Source organism: Chiloscyllium punctatum, chromosome 25 (assembly GCF_047496795.1).
Source record: "Chiloscyllium punctatum isolate Juve2018m chromosome 25, sChiPun1.3, whole genome shotgun sequence".
NCBI classification, from domain to species: Eukaryota; Metazoa; Chordata; class Chondrichthyes; order Orectolobiformes; family Hemiscylliidae; genus Chiloscyllium; species Chiloscyllium punctatum.
In genome coordinates this window covers 14415921-14440292 of record NC_092763.1, presented here as the reverse complement: position 1 = coordinate 14440292, position 24372 = coordinate 14415921, and the positions used below count along the sequence as shown (strand labels likewise).

General features: G+C 39.1%; 1 protein-coding gene across 1 annotated transcript in view; it reads left to right on the top strand.

Annotated features, from left to right (window-relative positions):
- The window catches only part of LOC140495706 (succinate--CoA ligase [ADP-forming] subunit beta, mitochondrial-like), a 97866-nt gene that overhangs the window by 38863 nt on the left and 34631 nt on the right, over positions 1–24372 (top strand). The window contains exon 5 of the mRNA XM_072594710.1: positions 12947–13075. Coding sequence (XP_072450811.1) covers positions 12947–13075 — 129 coding nt within the window. The remainder of the gene's footprint in view (positions 1–12946; positions 13076–24372) is intronic.

Here is a 24372-nt window from a genome sequence, read left to right as displayed (position 1 = left end):
TGCAAAACTTGCGCCCACACCTCCCCCCTCACTTCCCTCCAAGGCCCCAAGGGATCCTTCCGTATCAGTCAGAAATTCACCTGCACCTACATACACATCATTTACTGCATCCTCTGCACCTGATGTGGCCTCCTATACATTGGGGAGACAGGCCGCCTACTTGCGGAACGTTTCAGAGAACACCTCTGGGACACCCGCACCAACCAACCCAACCGCCCCGTGGCTGAACACTTTAACTCCCCCTCCCACTCTGCCAAGGAAATGCAGGTCCTTGGCCTCCTCCATCGCCAGACCATGGCAACACGATGTCTGGAGGAAGAGCGCCTCATCTTCTGCCTAGGAACCCTCCAACCACAAGGGATGAATGCAGATTTCTCCAGCTTTCTCATTTCCCTTCCCCCCACCTTGTCTCAGTCCCAACCCTCAGACTCAGCACCGCCTTCTTGACCTGCAATCTTCTTCCCGACCTCTCCAACCTATCACCCTCACCTTAACCTCCTTCCACCTATCGAATTCCCAATGCCCCTCCCCCAAGTCCCTTCACCCTACCTTTTATCTTAGCCAGCTTGGCACACCCTCCTCATTCCTGAAGAAGGGCTTATGCCCGAAACGTCGATTCTCCTGTTCCTTTGATGCTGCCTGATCTGCGCTTTTCCAGCAGCACATTTTTAAGCTCTGAACTCCAGCATCTGCAGTCCTCACTTTCTCCAAGTCCTCCTTATTCAAAAAAAGCTATCCCTCTACAATTGATTCAAACTCTTAATGATTTTTCACCAAATCTTAAAACCAAAAATCCTTAAAATGTCTTACGAAGTGCAGAGGTGTTTTAAAGGAATTACAAATTTTCTTTGCTATGTTGCTTCTAGGTCAAAGGTCATCACAATTGTAGCAAAAAAGCAATAATTTATGTAAAAATTAGGAAGTGGAGTCCACGGATGATGATGTATCTTTCAAGGTGGGAATGATCAAGTTTTCAAAGGATAAAGCATTGAAGAATATTTTGTCCAGCTTACTCATAACACCTATATTTGACTCCACATAAAGTCATCTGTTTGTCATTAAAAAAAACCTCTTCCTTCACTGCCTAGCATATTTGACATGTTGAAAAAACTAAGTTGCTTTTAGTTTCCGATGAAGGTTGTGATTGTTTCTTCTGAGTTACTTCTAAGACTTCATTTAACTGCTCTTGAAATAAAGCAGTAATCCTTGACATTTGTTTACTTATATTAATAAATTACTTAGATTGGCATTTTAAAAACATGCATGTTTTTACAGGAGCCATTATGCATTTATCACTCAGTATTTGGGAAGGATGACTGTTGAATATTTGAATGATTTCAACATAAGCTGCAATAAATGTTGAAAATAAATTTTAGACATTTTCTGAACAGCCTTCAGGATTGCTGGCTAGGCTGCCTAATATCAGGTACAAAGGACTGGTGAACTACCAGTCAAAGTCCATCTGTCTGTTTATGCCTCAGAGTTACAGTTGGAATCCTCCATAGACTGTGGAGCTCATACTCAAATTGCTTTTTTAGCTGGTTACTAAATCAACTTGAATAATGTAGATTGTGGCTTTGTTTATCATTAATTTACATGCAAACGTGTGAAAAGTCCATCTGTCGCTTCAAATCTCTCTCTCACTGTGTGGAAAGCCGTCCTCAATGTTCAAAATGCAGGGAGTGCCACTACACCGTACACTGCTGTATCCAATCCCATAAGTACCCAAATTTCCCAGAAGATTGACTCAAGGGGGTGATCAATGGAAGAAAAGATGCCTCTATAAATAGAATGTGTGGAATTTGGGAAGACCTGTTTCTCTAATAATAGATACTTCTAATCAACCTATTCAGCGATGTGAATACACACCACAGGAACCCAAGTCTCCTGTTTCAGTGATTTGTAGGGACACTATCACTACAGCACACTAGCCATTGCTCCAATAATAAGCTGTATTTCTCCTCTCCTGCTGATAAGCTTACTAGTGGAGTCATTAGCAGCTGCAGGAAGGAATCAGCCTGTGATTGAAGGACAAGTGGTGGCCAGGTAAGTAGGTTGTGGCAGCAAGGGAGTCACACAGGGAAATAGGAGGTTGAGGGTTGGAATCTGGAGTGGAGGTGATCCCATTGGTGGTAGTGAGGGAGGCTGATGTCCAGGAATTACCTACTGATTTGCTGATGCTACGAATGGGAGCCACAGCTGCGAGCAACCTTCTTTGTTGTCAATGCTAGGAATGAGGCAGAGAGGAGAGCTGCCTTTTTGCCCTCAGGAACATTTTTGAAGGTTGATTGAGGGTGGTTTCGCAGGTGGGGGGCAAAAAGCCATAAAAGGTTGGGAGTGACAAAGGGGCTGCAATAAGTGTGAAGGGAAATAAGATCCACAAGGTGCCTGTGAGAACAAACAGTGACTGCAAGGCTGTGCTGGCAGGATACAGAACCTACAAAGGGTATGGGAGAAAAAAAACACAGGAACTGAGAATGTAAAGAAGAGAGAATATTTTCAAACCTGTCAACAAATAAACACACATGAAAGCTTGAAATTACTGAAGCAATAGATTAATTGCAAATTAATGTGGTATCTGACTTAAGTTGTGTATATCCAGAGGCTACTCTTTTGAGAATGATGTAGTGGATGTTACTGTAATGAACACTCTCAATTGTTAAACTTAAATCTGGAATCAAGAACTGAATTGCACTAAGAAGGGTAGTAACTGCTTGTTAAAAGTATTTATAGCTTTGTAAGGATGCAATAGAGTCACGTTAACTGATCTTGGACACTAAGTTTATACTTAAATCAAAATTAACAACTCATTCATAATGTAACTTTAGTAGAACACTGACGAACTACAAGGCAATCCAATTAATATTCACAAATTGAACCTAATCTTCTCGTTATTAACCCTCACTTTTAGAGAGAGAGACATAGTTAAAGGACAATGCCAGTTCCTTGATGAGTCCCAATCCTTCATGAAAGCCTACGGTTTGTATTACAGGCATACAGGCTGTATAATGCTTGAATTTCAGTCACTGGTCAATGAAAATTAGATTAGAAAATGCCTATCCTGAGGAACTCTTGCAAAGGTGCCCCTAGAACTGAGATGACTGACTCCCAAAACCTATAACCATATTCCTTTTGTGCGAGGTATGACACCGGCCAGCACCAAGTTTCCCCCATTTCCCTGTTGGCTCTAATTTTGCTGGGATTCCTCAGTGCCACATCTGTGAAGTATTGCCTTAATGTTAAAGGCAGTCACAGTTCATCATTAGAAGGAAAAGCTAGCCATTTTAGACAAAGTAAAGCTAGTTCTGGAGACCACATTGACCATGGTTGCATTGGCTAGAACTTCACCTTCCTTTTTAAAAATTATAATCTCTATTTCAAGGGTCAAGCAATATTGACAAGAGAGTCAACATTTGTCAAAAGATCTACACCCCAAGAAAAAGGAACAACTGATCATTTACCAAGCCCCATCTTTACATAACTTACACACTTGGTCCCTGGACTTCCAGCCGCCCATTAAATTGAAACATATATCAATAGGAGCACAGTCTAATGCTTTAATGTGTGTACATTTATCAAATCACCCCAGAGTCTACTCATAGCCAAAATGACTAGCCTCAGCATTTTAATCATCTTTGAGTGACGCAAGGTTATTCTGAGAATGTGTATTGGTTATAAGCAGGGAGGGAAAGAGTTAACTTCTGAGTTTTGGGGTGAAATGATGTTCAGCTGAGCATGACTCAGATCAGATAAGAACTTGCCGTTAACAACGGGGTGCTGGAGGCAAGAGTAATGGGTTAACAAGGTGGAAAAGCATTCAGTATGTAGGAGAAAGTGAGGACTGCAGATGCTGGAGATCAAAGCTGAAGAAGGGCTCATGCCCGAAATGTCGATTCTCCTGCTTCTTGGATGCTGCCTGACCTGCGCTTTTCCAACATTCATTATGTAGACCCATTTAACAATATTGGAAACATTCAGTATGTAAGGTCAGTTAAGGTTAAGAACATTCATTGTGTAATACCAGATGGCTTAATCTTTGCTATTGACAGTTGCTGATTGTAACAGTCACACAATCAATATGTACATTGCCTTATCTGGATGCTCCTCACTGTAAAATGACTATATAATTAATTAAGAAACTGCTTTCGAGAGAAGACCGAGAACTCATGTCTCTGTGCACATGGGCGATCGTTCTCTGTCCTTCCAGGGCCTGGAATGAAGATGAAGGAGGTAAAACCATACTGTTTCTCTGAGCTTTTTGCTTCGACTGAGGGGGGAAACGCGACGACAATAATTCAAGCTTGTACTCATTCTTGGGAATGATTCATGGGCTAAACTAGGAACTTGATGCTGTGGAATAACTTGGCTGTTTCCAATGGAAATTTGCAAAATCGTAATCATTCGATAAAATTGTAATCACACATCACTGACCTCTAATATAACTGCGAAATGCAGAATGCACAACGACAAAGTAGCTATCCTCTAAGCTAACATATTTATTGAAAGTTCTTGAAATTGCATGTACTTGATAGAAGTGCTTTTGTGGTGCCGTTGCCTCAAACGTTTTCATATTCCCTGAACAAATATAATTCATGAATTGGCTGGGCAATTTTTTCCAGTTGTGTGTCTGTGGCATTTAATTGGGGAGACAATTGTATAAAACACAAAGATGTACTATGTATTTTTCCAAAATAATTAAGTTATTGAGTAGATCCAAAGCCATATTCTCATCACTTGCTGCTGTATGTGCCTTTAGTATATTATTTTCCAGACATTGACTAGATTATATCTGTGAATTTCTGTAGCACTTGTATGTTTTATCATTCTTTAGAATTGCAACTTATTGGATACTGTGAAGAATAGAGCCTAAAATTCTGCAACAGTTCAGTGAAAGCTGGAATTGTATTCCTTCTGGCAGCGAGTTAAGAGAGGAAGCACTCATCGTAAATAGATTTGATTGAGTAAACAAGATGAAGCTGTTTCCACTAACATTAGTGTCAGGAAACCAAATGAAAAGGTTTTCTTGTGTGGCACGGTAGTAGTGCCGCTACCTCTGGACTGAGAGGCCTGAGTTCAGACCCGCCTGCCCCTGAGATGTTTAACAGCATCTCTGAATAGGTTGATCAACAAAATCTAGATTTCATAAAACTTGATTGGCTAGTGCTTTGAAATATCCTGAGGTCAGGAAAGGTGCTCTACAAATGCTTGTTTTACCTTTTGCAAAGAAAAACAGGTGATATGTCTTTAAAGTACTTGCTGAAAGAACCAGCAAGATATTGACAGAGACATTTTATATGCAGCAGGGTATTTTGATTTAGAATGCCTTGCCTAACAAGACAACAGAAGTAGAATCAGTAGTAACTTTCCAAAAGAAATTAGATAAATACTTGATGAAATCATACCGAGACATACAAGGCTATGGGCCAAGTGCTGGAAAATGGGACTAGAATAGTTAGATGGTTGTCAGTAACTGGTGCAGCCCTACTGGGCTGAAGGACTTGTTCCTGTGTTGTAGATTTATACCTCTGTATGACTCTAAAAAGATTGCAGAGCTAAGAGGAGTAGGACTAATGCAGTAGCTCTTTCAAGGAGTGAGTCCATTTACAATGAACCAAATAGACCTCTGTGCTCTGATATTCTATGATGGTATGCTTCTTGATAAGGTGGTTCACTCGAATGGTGAATTCTGAGTTCACTGTCCTTGAAGTGATAAAATACAATTTCAGGAAGCTATCCTTCATGAATGGGATGCTATTCGGCATAGATGGTGCACTATATTGCCATTCTGACTTGTTTTAAAACCTCTTCTTGGTAATCAGCATGCTTGAGATTTATGTTGAATATTTTAAAACAATACAACCTGAGTTTTTTTTTGAAAAAGCAGGGATTCTCTTCACCAAAGGGAGAGGGAATCTGCTCCTTTGTGTAATCCAGCTATCCAAAACTCCTGCTTGGCTGAAAATCAACTAAACTGCACTGACTGATTTTTGTAAACCTATCCTTAATGGCTGCACCTATAATTGATTGTCTTGTTAGGCAAGGCATTCCAAATCAAAATATCCTGCTGCATATAAAATGTCTCTCTCAATATCTTGCTGGTTCTTTCAGCAAGTATTTTAAGGACATATCACCTGTTTTGTTTTGCAAAAGGTGAAACAAGCATTTGTAGAGCACCTTTCCTGACCTCGGGATATTTCAAAGCACTAGCACAAACATTTTATATTTGTTTAGTTGAAGAAATCTGCTGAGTGTGTGCCTGAATGTTATTTTGCTATGCTGCACTAACCTGGGAGTACTTACTATTCACTGGCTTCTTGAAATGGATGAGTCTACTGCTCAATTTCAACATTGACTTTCCTTACTTCGCTTACAGATATCTATTTATAAGTTTTGTTCCTTTCCAAAAATCTCTTACTGTGTTAATGTTAGCTTAATCCCTTCACTTTGCTGCATTACTTTTGGAACAGTTGTCACGATACCAAGTTCTCTCTGCGCTGGAGTTATGTTTAAAGTTCACTTGCTGTCATGTTTTGACAGTTCTTAAAATAACTGCAGATATACTTATAGATCTAGTATGCATTGTGGTTCACTGTAAAATGCTTTTTTGAAAAAAAACAGTTGATCGTGTTGTAAATCACTTTGTCAGAATTTTAAGATTAATCATGTAAAATCAGTAGTCTTCAGAAATTTCTTCTTTCAATCATACTGCTCAGAATCAGGCCATTTGGCACAAAATGTGTTTTTAAAATAAATGAGTGTAGTGCACCTGACTTTGTTCATCTGTGTAAATGGTGATCCTAGTGATCACATCGTGCACTATTTTTGAAAACAAATTCCTTCACTCAGACAAAGTTAAGCATAGGTGAAATAGTGGTTGTCATGCTGGACTAATAATCTAGAGACCTTGGACTGGTAATCCAAGCAAATGTCAATTGTAAAGTTGAATTAAAGAATAAAACCGAAGTCATTAAAAGTGACAGTGAAATTGTCAAATTGTGTTTAAAATCCAAGTGGTTCACTAGCATGTTATAGAGAATGAGATTTACCATTTTGGCTTTGTCTGGTTTATATGTGACTTCTCGCTGATCTCTGAGGAGGTCTTGCAAGTTGTTTAGTTGTATAACCAACTGCAGAGAAGACAGCTAATTCGCCATGACCTTTTCTTGGCAGCTAGGTAAGAGCATAAAGTGATTCCTTTGAAAGGGGTTCGCATATCCGAAGAATGAGTAATTTTTAAAAAAGCTCTTTGTGTTGTCTTGGTACAGTATTGATATTACTAAGAATTTGTGAGCCTAATTTCTACATTCTGGATGTATTTGATAATTGTCGTAGTTTTAACTGATGGTGTGAGAACTTGATCTTGCCCACACCATACAAATAATATATTTTTCAGTTTTCTCTCTATCTCATGGTCGGAGTCTGATTGTGATGAAAGCTCATAAAATGAGAAATATTTGTGAGCTTGACTATATCCTGGAATGACACACAGCTTTAAGTTTAAAATTATATTTTTATTTTGTATGTGAAGAAGGGAAGACATGATTTTTAGTTTCATTTTAGACTTGTTTCTGTGTGATACCAGGGTGTCTGAACATTTGTCTACATGCATTTAATTTTGATCATTAAACTCTTGAGGTGAACAGTTCAGTGCATTAGGGGGAAAAAAGAGTAAAAGAGAAGCAAAGAACTGTCAATTGCCTAAAAAACTGTCAATTGCCAATAACACAAAGTCAGAACAATCCTAAAGAAGTCAGGCATTGTGTAAGTTAATTAACAAAGAGGCCTCTAGAATTAAAAGAAATCCCAAGTAACTTAAGACTCAGTAAAGAGACATTTATCAGGAGCAGAAGGCTGGTGAGACACAAATCTTGCCATGTTGTAAAAGACATAAATTTAAGGAACCCACATGTTCAGCAGTAAGTGAGCTGAGTTCGTAACTTGTTTTGAAGTCTCTGGAAAGACGCTGAATAAAGAAAATAGCATCAAGCACAGAAATTTGCTGAAAAGAAAGCTGCTTAGAGCCATGCCATCTGAGCAAGGAGCTTTAGTGTGGAGATTGTGGTAATTCTTCATTGAGATTTGGATGTCTACAAGATTATTGTGGGGTAAAAAGATTGCATTCTTCTAATATTTGTAATGAAACAGTTTCAAATAGTTCTTGTATAATGCAACAAAACTTGGTTTTTTTTTCATTTGTGTGCAATAGTTTTGCATGCTTTTGTTAAAATGTATTGGCAGCCTCTTGTGAATATGTTCCAAAACTGACCACTATGGTAATAAAAAAAGAAAAAAAAATTATGTTCTGTCAAGATGAGTTTCTGTTTGGATCCAAACTGTCCAGTGTTACCATTTGCTGGGATCGTAATAGCATGCAAAAGTATTTACTGTGCCCAAGTGAGTTGAGTTTGAGAAATGTCTGTGTCCAATGCCTATAGACTGCTTCACCCAACTATACATACTGACATTTACTTAAGTAAATGTATAAGCACAAATATATGAGCCAAGGTTGGTGATGATAACGTGTGGGAGGTAATATCTAATGTGGTAGTCAAACATATAAGTCAGATTCATAGTGTCCTGCTGGCTTCACCTGTTACACAGGAGCCACAGTAACCAAAAGCAGATCAAATTGCCTTGAAGTAAACCACATCTTGTAAGAGATCCTTATCTTTGCTGTAATGACTTGAGTTGCTATTCGTCTAATTCTGGTATTCTTTGATAGTGTAAATACAGCAGAGTGCATTCACAGAACAATTTCCGCCAGGTTTATAGCCACTCATTGCTTTAGCTAGGATGTTTAGAACAGTCTTTGCAGCATCAGGCTTTCGTGTATAATTGACTATAGCAAACTGCAAGTTGCTGTCAATCCTGTGTTGATGAATTTAACACAGAATCAATAATTAGAAATGAAATCACATCACAATTTGATGTGAATGTCAACATTTTTATACAGTATTCTCGTTGTTGAAAATAATGGAAATATTATGTCATGTTCACTTGAGCGTATGAGTTTTAACAATGCACTATGTAATAATCACTGTTGAGTAACCTTTTTAGCATTAAAAAATTAATTTTGCAAGTATGTAGTCACATTCCAATAGAGTTTAAAATTGTATCATGTTTGAAATGAAAATGAATTTTGAGGAGGCATATGACAAAGTGCCACACATTGGGCTATGTAACAAGAGCCCGTGGTTTATTAGCTGGTGTATTAACATTGATAAAGGATTGGCTAACTGATAGAAGATCGAATTGGGATAAGTGGGGCATTTCAGGATGGTAACCTAGTGGAGTGCCACAGGGATCAATACTGAGCCACAATTACTTACAAGGTATTTTAATGACTTGGAGGAGGAAATTGAGTGCGTGATACAAAAATAGATGGAAAGACAAGTGGTGAGGATAACAAAGAGAGTCTGTGGAGGAATATCGACATGTTGAGCAAATGGGCAAAGGCTTGGCTGATGGAATATAAATTTGAGAAATGTAACGTTTTGCACTTTGGCAGGAAAAATCAAGGAGCCGAATATTACTTAAATAGACTGCAGAAAGCTATAGAACAGATGGATTTCGGTGTCCTTATCTATGGATCACAAAAAAATGACCGTCCGAGTTCAGTACCAAATAGGGAGCATAAGTGAAATGTTGGCCTTTATTTCAAAGGAAACATAATGTAAAAGTCGGGAGATTTTGCTAAAACTATACAATGTAGTAGTCAGACCACAGCTGGAATATCATGAACAGTTTTTGGCACCTTAGTTAAGGAGAAATACACTGGCACTGGAGGCAGTCCAGAGAAGGTTCACTAGGCTGATACCAGGAATGGAGGGACTGTCTTATGAAGAGAGGTTGAGAATATTGTGCCTGGACTCCGTGGAATTTAGAAGAATGAGAGGCAACCTGATTGAATCATACAAGGTTCTTCAATGACATGAGAGTAGAAGCAGAAAGAAGCTTTCCTCTTGCGGGTGAATCTAGTTAAATTATCTCTTATTCAAGACAGAGATGAGGAGGAATTTTGTGGAAGTGGGTCATTAAATATAGTCAAAGCTAAGATAGACATTTTTAATAAGTAAGGGAATTGACAGTTATACGGAAAAGGTGGGAAAATTGGAGTTGAGGATTATTGATCACCCATGATGTCATTGAATGGCAGAGTAGACTTGTTGGGCTGAATGGTGTATTTCTGCTCCTATACCTTATGGTCTTAAATTGCATAAAATAAACTTCCACATTCAACCAAATATTGAAGATATTTTTGAGTAGTATAATAGTGTTTTTGTTCTTTCATGGAATCTAGACATAAAGGGTTTGAGCATGGAAATGGAGCTGAGGTAAATGATCAGCCATGTTTATAGTTAGTGGTGGAGCTCGACACCCATATAGTCCACTCCAATCTCTTGTATTCTTAGAACATAAAGGTTGAGCTTTAATGATGAAGTACCAATAAAGCCTTAGCAATTTTGAATTCACGCCTCAGAAAGAAAGTTAAGGGAATAGAGAATGCACAAAGTAACCTGCAGGATTGGCACCAAATCTACAAGCATCCACTACCCACAACACCAGTGCTCAGTTGCAGCAGTGTATACCGTCTACAAGATGCAGAAAATCACCAAAGATCCTCAGATAGCACCTTCCAAACCCACAAACTATAACAGAAATTGCTCAAAGTTCAACAGGTCTGGCAACATCTGTGAAAAGAAATCAGAGTTAACGTTTCAGGTGGACCGTTCCTCAGAATCCACAACCACTTTCATCTGAAGGACAAGGGCACCAGATACATGGGAACGCCACCAGCCTTTAAGTTCCCCTCCAAGCTACTCACCATCCTAACTTGGGAATATATTGCCATTCCTTCACTGTTACTGGGTCAAAATCCTGGAATTTCTTCCCTAATGGTATTGTGGGTAAACCCACAGCAGATGGACTGCAATGGTTCAAGAAGGCAGCTCACCACCACCTTCTCAAGGGCAACTGGGGATGAGCAATAAGTGCTGGTCAGCCACAACCCACATATGAATAAAAGGAGAACAGCTTTACTACCTGATGTGATGAAACAAAAAGAAAGACTTTACCAAAAGGAGGACTGTTGATTACAGCAGAAGAGATTAGGTGGTGAAATAAAGCTAGAAAGTGTTGGAGAAACTTACTGGGCCACATTTTCTGGGAAGTGGCAATCTCTCACAGATTAATAGTTAATCATGAATTTGACTGTATTTAATAATCCCTAACTTTTCCTGAGTAACTATTTTACTAAGTTACATCAGAATCATCTGAAGTCTCTGATTTAAGTGAAGACTTTAGGATGGTTCAGAGATGTAGAGGAATTGCCAGAGCTAAATTCAATTTCCTGATGAGTTACTCTGTACTGTGTTACAATGGGCGTCCACAGGGTCCTCACATACCATTCTGGCATTCTGTTTTTATTTCAGATCTCCAGCGTTTGCAGTATTTTTCTTTTGCTTCAGCTGAATGGTGATTTAATTGATCGTTTAACATTTTGAAGGAGTGGGATAGTGTTAAAGATGAATTCTTTACTATTGTTGGAGGAGACCAGACTATGTTGGTCCTGATTGTGAACATCCTAGTTAAGATGCGTTCCCCTACAGAGCTTTCATTGTAAAGGCGTGATGTACAGACATTTTGTATATTTACTAATAACTGCTTTCTCTTGCTTTGTGTTGTGTTCCAACCTGCATACAAATCGACTTGTGAATGGACTCCAGAAGGGGACTATGTGTAAGGGCGTAGGATGAATGTATTAATACAAAAGGTTTGCAACAAAGGACTGAATAAATTTTGTTAGACAGAATTGTGACTCTAATGTGCCAGTGAAGTTGATGCAGTCGGTTCTACTACAATGCGGTAGTTTCGTTTCCATGCAATCCCGTGTTGTAAGAAAATCATGTAATAGCAGCACTATTTAAATTAATGGGGCCGGAATTGCATTATAACCAATACAGGCTTTAAAAGCTTGTGCTTTGGAAACTGAGTCCCAATTCGTCAATCACGTTACAGCGAATTCACATTAACGAAACGTGGGTTATAGCAGAACGATCTGTACCAGAATCAGAAACCAAGTCAACATTCGAGAATATGTTAGATAGACTTCTGAAAGAAAATGGGATGAAAGCATTTGGAAATGGGGCAGACATGTGGATTTTGGATTGCAAGTGGATGATAAATACCAACATTAAACAAGTTGGTCCAAAGGGCCTATATTCATGTTGTAATTTGAATATCCCAATAATTTTGAAAAATAAAAGTAAAGTAAATCCTTCCTGCACTTGATTGTGGGAAAAATGTTTCACTTTTCTACTGATACAATTTGTTGCTAAATTAAGGCAATTCATTCTGTCATCTGAATTCAGTACTTAATTCAGTCACTTTGGGCATATTAGCCAGGGCTAGAAGCCAGGCTTGTCATTAGTCAATGATCCAATAGCTTGTTAGCTCCAAAAGCAGAACTCTGTGGATGTTGAAAATTTGAAAAAAATAGACATTATTGGAAATGCACATCTGGTTAAGGCAGCATTTGTGAAGAGCAAAACAATGAGTATTTCAGGTGGATGATTTTTCATCAGAAGAATGGCCATTGACTTGAAAAGTTAACTCAGCATTTATGGAGATAGAAACAATCATCTGCGTATTTTCAGCTTGTTAGATTCCTTAAATTGCAATTATCAGAAATTAGTTTGAGTGAAAGTTGAGGGAACTCCTAACAATACCCTCGCATGTGTGGTACTTGGTTGGCACTTTCCCTCCTTTCTTTCAAGCACCCATTCCAGTCCCCTCCTCACCAAAGCTTTCCAATCAAAATGACTTTGTGTCCCGCATTAGTAAAGTACAGGATCTGAAAAGGAATGATCTCTACTCACATGTTTAAAAAAATCCCCTCGAGTTTGTTAAAGCCTTTGTTAAAGTATGTTTTGTTTTTTTCTCCAAGGGACCTGTTCTTATTGGCAGCAGTCATGGAGGGGTGAATATTGAAGATGTGGCAGCAGAGACTCCAGATGCCATTATCAAGGAACCTGTGGACATTATGGAGGGAATTAAAAGAGATCAGGCTGTCAAGGTACTGCTACTTATCCATTTGCTGAGAGAATTAAGTAATACGTATTTTGATACTTATTAAACAATAGCAGTTTGACTGTGATTCCAGAGAATTTTGCATCTCAAACTATCAGGAGATCATAATTAACCAAACTGTTTATTTTCACTTTTATTTTCATTATGGCCAGATGCAATTGTACTGAAATGAATTTAGCTATTGAAAATTAAATACTGATGCTTACTTCCTACACAGCCTTGATAAGGTCATTAGAGAAATTTGAGGCTGAAGTGGACGGATGAGTCTTTTGGTCTGACAAGTAAACTGCTGACAGTAATTTTAGAAATAATTTCGGAAAGGTTCAATAGAAGATCAGAAAATAAATAAAAGTAATAAATAGGAAACAAAACTGCCAGTTCTCATATGATATATTTTTAATCCTAATGTACACTGCACCTGGGATTGACATTCTTTGATTTCCTCTCATTATTATTAATTTTGTTTTGTTTAATGTGTAATTATTTTTAAACCATCAGTTATTTTTTCCAATTTTCTTTTATGCAACTTATTAAGCTGATGGATAGAACATTTTCTTTTCAGATGCTCTGTGCTCCCAAAAGGAGAAAGCAATAATGAAACAAAAAAGTTACAATCCTTCTACTGTACACTGATGTGACCTGAGTCTTAGTGACGGAATTTTTCCTTTAAAGTCCAGCATGGTATTTTAAATACTTGTTAGCCAAGCTAACAGGCTTTGGTCTAACTCAATGATATGGCTTGCTTGATGCAAGTTTTTATGCTGCAGAATGATTCTGTTCAGACTTCTTTCCATAGCATAAAGATCTCTTCTGTCAAAAAGTCTTTTCAAACTAAGATAGATTTGAAATGCTTTTCACAAATAGAAGCCTACTGACTACCGAAGTACCAATGTACTGGTGTAAATTTTACTTGATTGATGCTACCTTTGGGAGGTATTAATTTGAAAAATGTTCAAACCTGTTCTTTTGTTTTCCTAAGTATATTAGTGCAATTGATCTATAATTCCTGGTTTATGACTGACATTAATTCAGCCCCAGAATAATTGACCTCAATAACTGATTTATAATAGCACTGTGGGTGTAGCTGCACCAGCTACACTGCAGCAGTTCAAGCAAGTGGTTTTACTGCTATTTTCTCAAGGGCAGTTAAGACTGGGCAATAAATCTTGGTCTTGCTAGTAGCACACACGTCCCAATAAAGAATTAAACGAACAATACCTTCAACAGCATTTTCCATGAACAAAGCAAATATAGAAAAAAAAGACTGCAAATAAAATTAATTGTAACAGCTATTTAATTGTTTTTATGTCATGTTTGTAAAGTGAAGTGAATTTGATGTTTTGTGGCAGTGTTTTGCAAAGCTTTTTATTACCTATAGATTGTATTAAAAGCTCTCGAGAAACAGTTGAATGATCCAAGGAGCACTAGAGATTGGAATCGTGAGAAACTGAAAGGCATTTCAATGCAAAATCACATTCCACTCAAAAACAAATCATGTTTTGTTTTAAACAGTTAACAAACACTTGTGCATTTCCAAAATACTGCACTGGTTCAACTTGTTAAATTGACGTTTAGTAAATAAGACCATAAGAATTTGACCCTTTTTAAAACTCCTTCAGTAATTCTTTGCAGATGAATTGTTATTGAATTGAATATGTTGGCTTAAAAACATGTGCATCAACATCCTGTTGATGTTATTTGCCTATTCAAAACCTATGTTTGCATCCAAGTAATTGACAATATGTGTCAGAATTAAGCCTTTTTGACAAATTTCAACTTTGTAGTTGTTCATTTTAATTATAATCTGTAAGGGTATCAAGAAGAATAGAACATTCAAACAGGCAGACAAATTTTGTTAATTATCAAATTAGTTAATATAAGCAAAAAAATAAAAGTTTATTTATAATGGAAAGGTTCATCAATTTTTTAAAAAATTATGTTCAAAGCCACATTAACCATGAATACAAAGATTTATACAGAGTCGATAGTATATCAATTTTGCCATATGGAGTTATGGTTTGGATGATTAACAAAGCAGTGTGGAGATAAATTGAGGTGGCACAGTTGTTTTTGAATTGAATAATGAAGATAAGATTAGATTAGATTAGATTGCTTACAGTGTGGAAACAGGCCCTTCGGCCCCACAAGTCCACATCGACCTGCCAAAGTGCAACCCACCCAGACCCATTCCCCTACACCTAACACTACGGGCAATTTAGCATGGCCAATTCACCTACCCTGCACATTTTTTTGGATTGTGGGAGGAAACCGGAGCACTCGGAGAAAACGCACGGGGAAAATGTGCAAACTCCATACAAAGAGTCGCCTGAGGCGAGAATTGAACCTGGGTCTCTGGCGCTGTGAGGCAGCAGTGCTAACCACTGTGCCACCGTGCTGCTCAGAACTTGGGCAAATCTCACAACCAGTGAAAAGGTGTGCTGGTGAAATCTGAAACTAAAAGCACTCTGCTGACTAAGATCAGGAAGAAGCATTTAGAATTTTCTGGGCACATAATCATACTCGTGATTATAGAAAAGATTGATGTTTAAAGATATCCAAGTAGACGAAGAATGACCATTTTCAAGAGTCTCTCAAATTGAATTGACGTACCACCAGTGCAGATGATCCACACCTTTACAGAGCGATGATCATGAAACTCCATTATTGTCTTTTCAGCCTAGCACCTGAAGAGAGAAGGCTATCTTCCTGAAAATGTAGTGGAAGCCGAACCTAAGAATATTTTTGTCAGATTTACATTAATTAGCTCAGTTGGCTCAATAACTGGTTTGTGACACAGTGTGGCATCAACAGAGAGGGTTCATTTTCCTGTACCAGATAACATCTTGCCTTTTCAACCTCACCCCTCACCAGAGGTGTGATGATTGTTGAGCTAACCTCACCATGTGTTTGTGGACTATAGTGACGTTACCTTTAAGATGACAGACAAACTAAGTATGCTATTAACTAAACTGCACTTTTGAAGGCAACCTATGCTTTAACACAACCCAAAACAATCACCATCAGATATATGTGGCATTATCGTTTGAGCAGACATTCAGTTTTTCTAAAATCCATCAAAATGAATTTTGGCTCCCAGAGGTTTATTTCTGTTTTTTTCCTTTCTTAGCCCAACTTGAACACCGGAACTGGTGTTTATAGTGAGGGTGTTGATGGAGATTCACCTTCTAGAGTAAACTGTGCAAGTCTTCTTGTTTATTCTAACCTCTTACAAACCTGGCCTTTTGAATCTGAACACAAGCTTTCACCTTTATTCTGGTGCAGTGAACTGTTGATACTTTTGACCTCTCGTTGCTTTCTCTCCCTCTCTCACTCCTGGACCTTGGCAAACGCATCTGTTTTATGATATGCGTTGATATTTTAGGAATAAATAACCAATTCAGTGTAAGGGCACATTGTGTAACGTTTACGTGTCAAAAGACTACCAACGTGACAATTTGAAACACATGGGACCTTATATCCAGGTAGAGATTAACTATACCTTAGAGCTGAGCTCAGTCTTTCATTTTGGACTTAACTGGGCACCTTAAAACAACTGTTAACAGCTTGACTATCTTAACACTTTTCTAGTACTTCACAGACTCAAACTATGCACTGTTCACACTTCGCTATCATTGTCTCCAACTCTTGCACTGTTTTGCCTGTAAATCAATCCGGGCCGTATTTCACCTTGAGAGATTAAACCGCCCAGGTTTGATGTCAGGCTGTCTTCAGAAGAGCTTACACAACCCCCTAATTTTACCCTAAATTATGGACACTGTGTGAGCACACAATATTTAAAACTTCTTAATTTTCGCAAAGTGAAAAGCAATATAAAAAGAAAGATTCTCTCTTTTATCCTGAGCACTTTATCAAAGTTTACTAAGGTATCAGAAACGATGAAACAACTTCTGATCCAAAATAAAATAATTACAAAAGTTTAACATGCGCTAGAGGTTTATAGAAAATTCCTGTTGTTCTTTAGCATTGTGTTGTTATTATCAATTGAAAACCAAAATAATTTTAATATAATATTGAGCATTCTAATACAAAAAGATGATACTAAAATCTGAGGTTTGTGGTAGATCTAGCAAACTCCTCTTTGTAACCTGTTTTTAGAGTCAGATTTAATAGTATCTGTTAGCCTATAACAGATGGTAAATTTATCAACACACTTGGATTTCTAAAGTAAACAAGATAATTATTTCAAGAAAAGTGGAAGGTCGAGAAAATATAGATTTTTCATTAAAAGACTGAAGAAAGATATAAAAGATTGACTTGCTTAAATGCATAGGATCCAACTGAGATATGATATTTAACACACAGATGAAAAGTCCATTCCATTTGTTAGTATTTTCCACACATAAGCATTCTGGAGGAGCAATGGTGTTTCATTTAACTGGAATGTTGTACAACACCTGTTTCTAATAGGTTAATGCTGTTTCAGTATTACACAAACAGCTGGAAAACCACCTACAGACTTCAAATCAAATTTAAGTACATGGAAGACAGCATTTAATTGCATTGTGAAGTTGTCCTAGAAATGACTGGACAGGTGATGTGCTGTAGCTGTATGATGTGGGAGTTGGCTGATTCCATTGCAAACCACAGTGACCACGTCTGCAGTGAGTGTTGGCTGCCCAAGGAACTTTGGCTCAGAATTGATGAGTTGGAATCTGAGCTTCAAACACTGCGGCACATCCGGGAGGGAGAAAAGTACCTGGACGCTGTATTTCAGAAGGCAGTCATACCTGGTAGATTAAGTACTTCAAATTTGATCAGTGGCTAGGAACATCAGGGTGTGACTGCAAGCGAGGCAGATAGAAGGATCAGGAACAGAGGAGCCTCAGCTCTTGACCTTGTCCAACAGGTATGAGGTACTTGCTTCCTGTGTGGATGAAGAAAACGGCTGCAGGGAGGATGAGCCAGCTGACCACAACACCATGGTGCAGAAGTTGGGGAGTGGTGGGGAGCAAAAAGACAGGTGGTAGTTGTAGGGGATTCTATAATTGGGGGAATAGATAGTATCCTTTGTAAGCCGGATCAGGAGTCCCAGTGCCAGAGTAAGGGATATCTCTAACCGGCTTGAAAGGATATTGGAGCAGGAACGAGAGGATCCAGTTGTTGTGGTCCACACCGGAACAAACTAGGAAGACTAGGAAGGAGGACCTGTTCAGAGATTATCAGGAGCTAGGAACCAAACTAAAGTTTAGGTCCTCAAGGGTTACAATCTCTGGTATACTGCCTGAGCCACTTGCAAATTGGCATGGGGCACAAGAATAAGGGAAGTAAACACAGGAAGTAAGGTAGTATTCCATAGGAATTTGTGGAATATGTACGACAAGGCTTTTGGAGCTGCTTCTGGTGGAGCCCATGAGGAAATAGGCAATACTGAATTTATTGTTGTGCAGTGAGGCAGACTTGATAAGGGAGCCAAAGATAAAGGAACCCTTAGGAGGCAATTGCGGTGGAGAAGATAGAATCAGAGGTAACAATATTACAGCTAAATAAGGCAACTACATGAGGGAGGAACTGAGGGGGTAGAATTAACTGGGAGGGGAGCTTAGCAGGAAAGGTAGTTGTGGAGTAATTCAGGAGACACAGCAAAAATTCATCCCAAGGAAAAAGAACCAAGGTACAGGGACAATGAGGCAACCATAACTGACCAGGGAAGTCAGCAATAGCATAAAAGCAAAAGAGAAAACATGTAATATGGCAAACCAGTGGCAAACCAGAGGATTGGGAAGCTTACAAAGACCAGCAAAGGGCAAAAAGAAATAAAAAGGGAGAAGATTATATACGAGGGTAAGCTAGCCAGTAATGTAAAGAAAGACTAAAAGAGTTTATTTAGCTATATAAAGCGCAAAGATGGACATTGGACTGCTGGAATATGATGCTGGAGAGATAGTAGGGAACAAGGAAATAGCTAAGAAACTGAATAATTACTTTGAATCAATCTTCATGTTGGAATACATGAGTAATATCCTAAAAATTCAAGAGATTGAGGGGGCAGAGCTGAGTATGGTGGCCATCACCAAGGAGAAGGTGCTAGAAAAACTGAGTGTCCTGAAGGTGGGTTAATAACTTGGACCAGATGGACTACACCCCAGAGTTTTTAAGGACAAAACTGAAGAGATGGTGGAGGTGTTAGTGCTGATCTTTCAGGAATCGCTAGGGTATGGGAATGTCGTAGAAGACTGGAAAATTGCTAATGTGACACCCCTGTTTAAAAAGGGAGTAAGGCAAAAGATGGAAAATTACAGGCCAATTAGCCGAACATGCTCTTGTGTACAAGTTTGGAGTCCATTGTGAAAGAGGAGATTTCTGAATACTTGGAAGTGTATGGTAGATTAGGGCAAAGTCAGCATGGTTTCATCAAAAGGAGGTCATGCCTGACAAATCTGTTAGAATTCTGTGAGGAGGTAACAAGCAGGTTAGACCAAGAATAGCCAATGAATGTTATCTACCTGGACTTCAAAAGGCCTTTGACAAGGTGTCGCACAAAAGGCTACTGAGTAAGATAAGGGCCCACGGTGTCAGAGGCAAGGTGTTAGCATGGATAGAAGCTGGACTCTCTGGCAGAAAGCAGAGAGTGGGGATAAAAGAGTCCATCTCAGGATGGTAGCCAGTGACAAGTCATGTTCCACAAGGCTCAGTGTTAGGACAACTTTTCATTTTATTCATTAAAATCTAAATTAAAGAACTGAGAGCATTCTGGCTATGTTTACAGATAATATGACAATAAGCAGAGGGACAGGTGGTATTGAGGAGGCAGGGAGGCTGCAAAATGATTTGGATAGGTTAGAGTGGGCAAACAAATGGCAGATGGAGTACAACATGAGAAAGTGTGAGATCATGCAATTTGGTCAGAAGAACAGAAACGTGGACTGTTTTCTAAATGGGGAGAAAATTCAGAAGTCTGAAGTGCAAAATGACTTGGGAGTTCTAATCCAGGATTCTCAGGGTACACTTGCAGGTTGAGTCGATAGTTAGGCAAATACAAAGTTGGCATTTATTTTGAGAGGACTAGACTATGGGATGTACTTCTGAGGCTTAAGCAAATGGTCCCAGGAATGAAAAACTTAACATATGAGGAACGTTTGAGGACTGAGAGTCTGTACTCGCTGGAGTTTAGAAGGATGAGTGGGAGATGTAATTGAAGCTTACAGAATACTGAACGGCCTGGACAGTGTGATGTTAGGAAGGTGTTTCCGTTGGTAGGAGAGACTAAGACCTGAGGGCACACCCTTAGAGTAAAGGGAACACCTTTTAGAATGGAGATGAAAAACTTCTTCAGCCAGAGAGTGGGGAATCTATGGAATTCATTGCCACAGAAGACTGTGGAGGTCAGGTCATAAGAGTATATTTAAGACTGAAATAGAGGTTCTTGATTGTCATGGGGATCAAGGGTTATGGGGAAAAGTGGGAGAATGGGGTTGAGAAACTTATCAGCCCTGATTGAATGGTGGAGTGGGTTCGATGAGCTGAATGGCCTGATTTCTGCTCCTATGTCTTATAGTCTTATCCTGTGGTCCTCCTTTATCAGAAGATTGAAATTTATATTGTAACCTGACCCAATGCTCAAATTAAAGTGTTCTCATATTGAACCATGTTCATTTTGGGACACTATATTTGATAAGAATGTAAGACACTTTAAACAATTTAAATTTGCATGTACATTATATTTGTACATTTGTTTTAATGAATAGATTTTATTTCTTTATATTAAGGTTTAAAGACGTGCAATAATGCTGAAACATGCAGTGTTTAAGTTAACACATCTAAATGAATCAATTCAGTAAGCTTGGTAGTGGTAAAACACGCCTCGCTATAACATCTTAGTTTGTTTAATTTAGTTCTCTGTTGTTTTGTGATGTTTTTGCCTATATGATGCTCGCGGAGAGTATTCCATATCTTCAGTTTCCAGGACATGCAAGTAGTCCAATTATGCTAATTACAGTCAAGTGAAATGCTCTCTTTATCCAATCATTCATTTTCTTACAATGGCTTCAGTATGCAGTCAAAGAAATTTAGTGCAAAAAAAACTCAAGGTTTTGCTCCTGTGTTTAATGTTTCAGAACCTGTGTATTTGTGTCCTGGCATTCTTCATTCTTTGCTGGCTCTTACTGTTAGTTCCCAAGATAGTGGGTCAGAGCTGAACTGTATAGAGCTCAACCAAAGGCTGATGTTTCAAGAACTTAGAAATTCAATACAAATGGAAAGTTTGTGGAATAAAATTACATTTTTAATAGGTTTCGTACAGAATAGCTTTATTCTTGCTTATAAATGCATAACAAAAAGGACTTATCTCTAGGAGACCTACAAGTGCCCATCATTAAGAATCCATACTGATACTGATTCTAATTAACAGTTCTGGTTTTATTAAGTGGCCAGAGAATAAATACATTGACTATTTTAACTATAGACTTGCCTTGGGTGAGAAAAAGCAACTCATTAACTCGTTTAATCATGAGCTTGCCTTTGTGGAAAAAGAAATAATTAATATTTTAATGGAGGTGCCAAAGGAACTTGCCAAAGGCAGTTACCAAAGGTAGCTGAAATCCTGTTTGAACAGAAAGGCCCAATATTTTGCTAAACATTGTGCCAAGCAAACATGTCTTAATAATCAATCCAACAACTGTTCAGTTAGCATAACTAATGCTACTTTACACAATAATTTTTCTTTTAAATAGACAGCGAAAAAGGTTACCTCAGAGTGCAACAGGACTTTGATCAGATGGGCAAATGGGCCAATGAGTGGCACATGGAGCTTAAATTGATTAATGTGAGGTGCTGCATTTTGGTAAGGCAAATCAGGGTAGGTCTTATACAAGTAATGGTATGGTCTTGGGGAGTATTGCTGAACAAACATAATTCCTTGGAAGTAGTTACAGGTAGACAGAGTAGTGAAGAAGGCATTTGGCACACTTGCCTTTATAGGTCAGTCCATTAAGTATAGTAGTTGTGAGATCATCTTGTGGCTCTACAGGACATTGGTTAGATCACTTTTGAAATAGTGTGTTCAGCTCTGGTCTCCCTGCTACAGGAAAGACGTTAAACTTGAAAGGGTTCAGAAAAGATTTACAAGGATCTTGCCGGGTTGGAAGGTGTGAGCTATGGGGAGAGGTTGAATAGAATGGGGCTATTTTCCCTGGAGCATCGGAAACTGAGGGGTGGCCTTGTAGAGGTTTATAAAATCATGAGGAGCATAGATAGAGTAAATAGACACACTCTTTTTCTCAGGATAGGGGAGTCCAATACCAGAGAGCATAGGTTTAAGGTGAGACAGGAAAAATATAAAAGGGACTTAAGGGGCAACCTCTTCACACAGAGAGTGGTGCTTGTATGGAATGAGCTGCCAGAGGAAATACTGGAGGCTAGTACGATTACAACATTTAAAAGGCATCTGCATGGGTATATGAATAGGAAAGGTTTAAAGGGATATAGGCCAAAAGCTGGCATATCGGACTGGATTAATTTAGGATATCTGGTCAGCATGGACAGGTTGGACCAAAGGGTCTGTTTCCCTGCTGTGCTTTTCATTGACTGTATTCTGACTGTTGTAACCTGGGATCTATTAATTGGTATATATCATTGTTATAAATCACTCTCAGTCACTTGGGCTCCTTGTAAATGTACATATTTTTGTATAGTTCTTATGAAGTTGAAGAAATAATATGTAGTTTCAGGCAGAGGTGGCATTTGGAACTTGACAACCACATTCCAAATCACCTTTGTATTTGAATCATACTCCTGTCTGTTTCAAGGCTGTGGAGACCTGTAGTGGCTGTAGTATGCGGACATTGATGAAGCAATGAGTCCCTATGCACCACAATATTATATAGGAAATCTTCCCAACACCACTTTTAGTATGTGCTGCTGAATTGATTTTTGCTTAATCAATTTGTTCTCATTTATTTAATTATGGGATATGAAGCCCCATAAATTAGCCTATTGCTCATTGTTCTTAAAATGGTGCTGGTGAAAGACTGCCTTGATTACAACTGAGTGGCTTGCTGACAATTTCAGATGGCAATTGAGAGTCACTCACATTTGTGTTGTTTGGAGTCACATTAGCCAAACTGGTTATGGTCCTTTGTTCAAGGACATTAATGAATCAGGTGGGTTTAAAGGGAGAATCTGGCAAGATGGCGGCAGAGTAGGATGCTCCTCTGCCTGCCAGTTCTTTCTCCTTTCTACTTTTTTCTCCTCTTTGTAGTGTTCTTTCTACTCCCCCGGCCTCCAATGTTTGACTGCCCTGCCATACCTGGAGACTGGTGTCAAAAGAGATGGGTCACTGCTAGAGCCTCAGCAAGAGCAGAGTGCATGGGCCATGTCACACAGCTGCAGTGGAGCGAGAATGGGCCGCATCCAGTGGTGGAGCAAGTACAGATCAATTTGTGATGGCAAGTGTGGTGGCGAAGTGGGTTCGGGCTTCTTCACGGGTCGAGCAGGCCAGAGCGATGATGGAATGGGTTGGAGCCGGAGGACAATAGACAATAGACAATAGATGCAGGAGTAGGCCATTCTGCCCTTCGAGCCTGCACCGCCATTCAATATGATCATGGCTGATCATTCCTAATCAGTATCCTGTTCCAGCCTTATCTCCATACCCCTTGACTCCACTATCTTTAAGAGCTCTATCCAATTCTTTCTTAAAAGAATCCAGAGACTGGGCCTCCACTGCCCTCTGGGGCAGAGCATTCCACACAGCCACCACTCTCTGGGTGAAGTAGTTTCTCCTCATCTCTGTCCTAAATGGTCTACCCCGTATTTTTAAGTTGTGTCCTCTGGTTCGGCACTCCCCCATCAACGGAAATATATTCCCTCCTGCCAGAGTGTCCAGTCCTTTCATAATCCTATACGTTTCAATCAGATCCCCTCTCAGTCTTCTAAACTCAAGGGTATACAAGCCCAGTCGCTTCAGTCTTTCCGTGTAAGGCAATCCTGCCATTCCAGGAATTGACCTCGTGAACCTACGCTGCACTCCCTCAATAGCCAGAATGTCTTTCCTCAAATTTGGAGACCAGAACTGTACACAGTACTCCAGGTGTGGTCTCACCAGGGCCCTGTACAGCTGCAGAAGCACCTCTTTGCTTCTATACTCAATCCCTCTTGTTATGAAGGCCAGCATGCTATTAGCCTTCTTCACGACCTGCTGTACTTGCATGCTTGCCTTCATTGACTGGTGGACAAGAACACCCAGATCTCTCTGAACAGCCCCTTTACCTAATTTGATACCATTGAGGTAGTAATCTGCCTTCCTGTTCTTGCCACCAAAGTGGA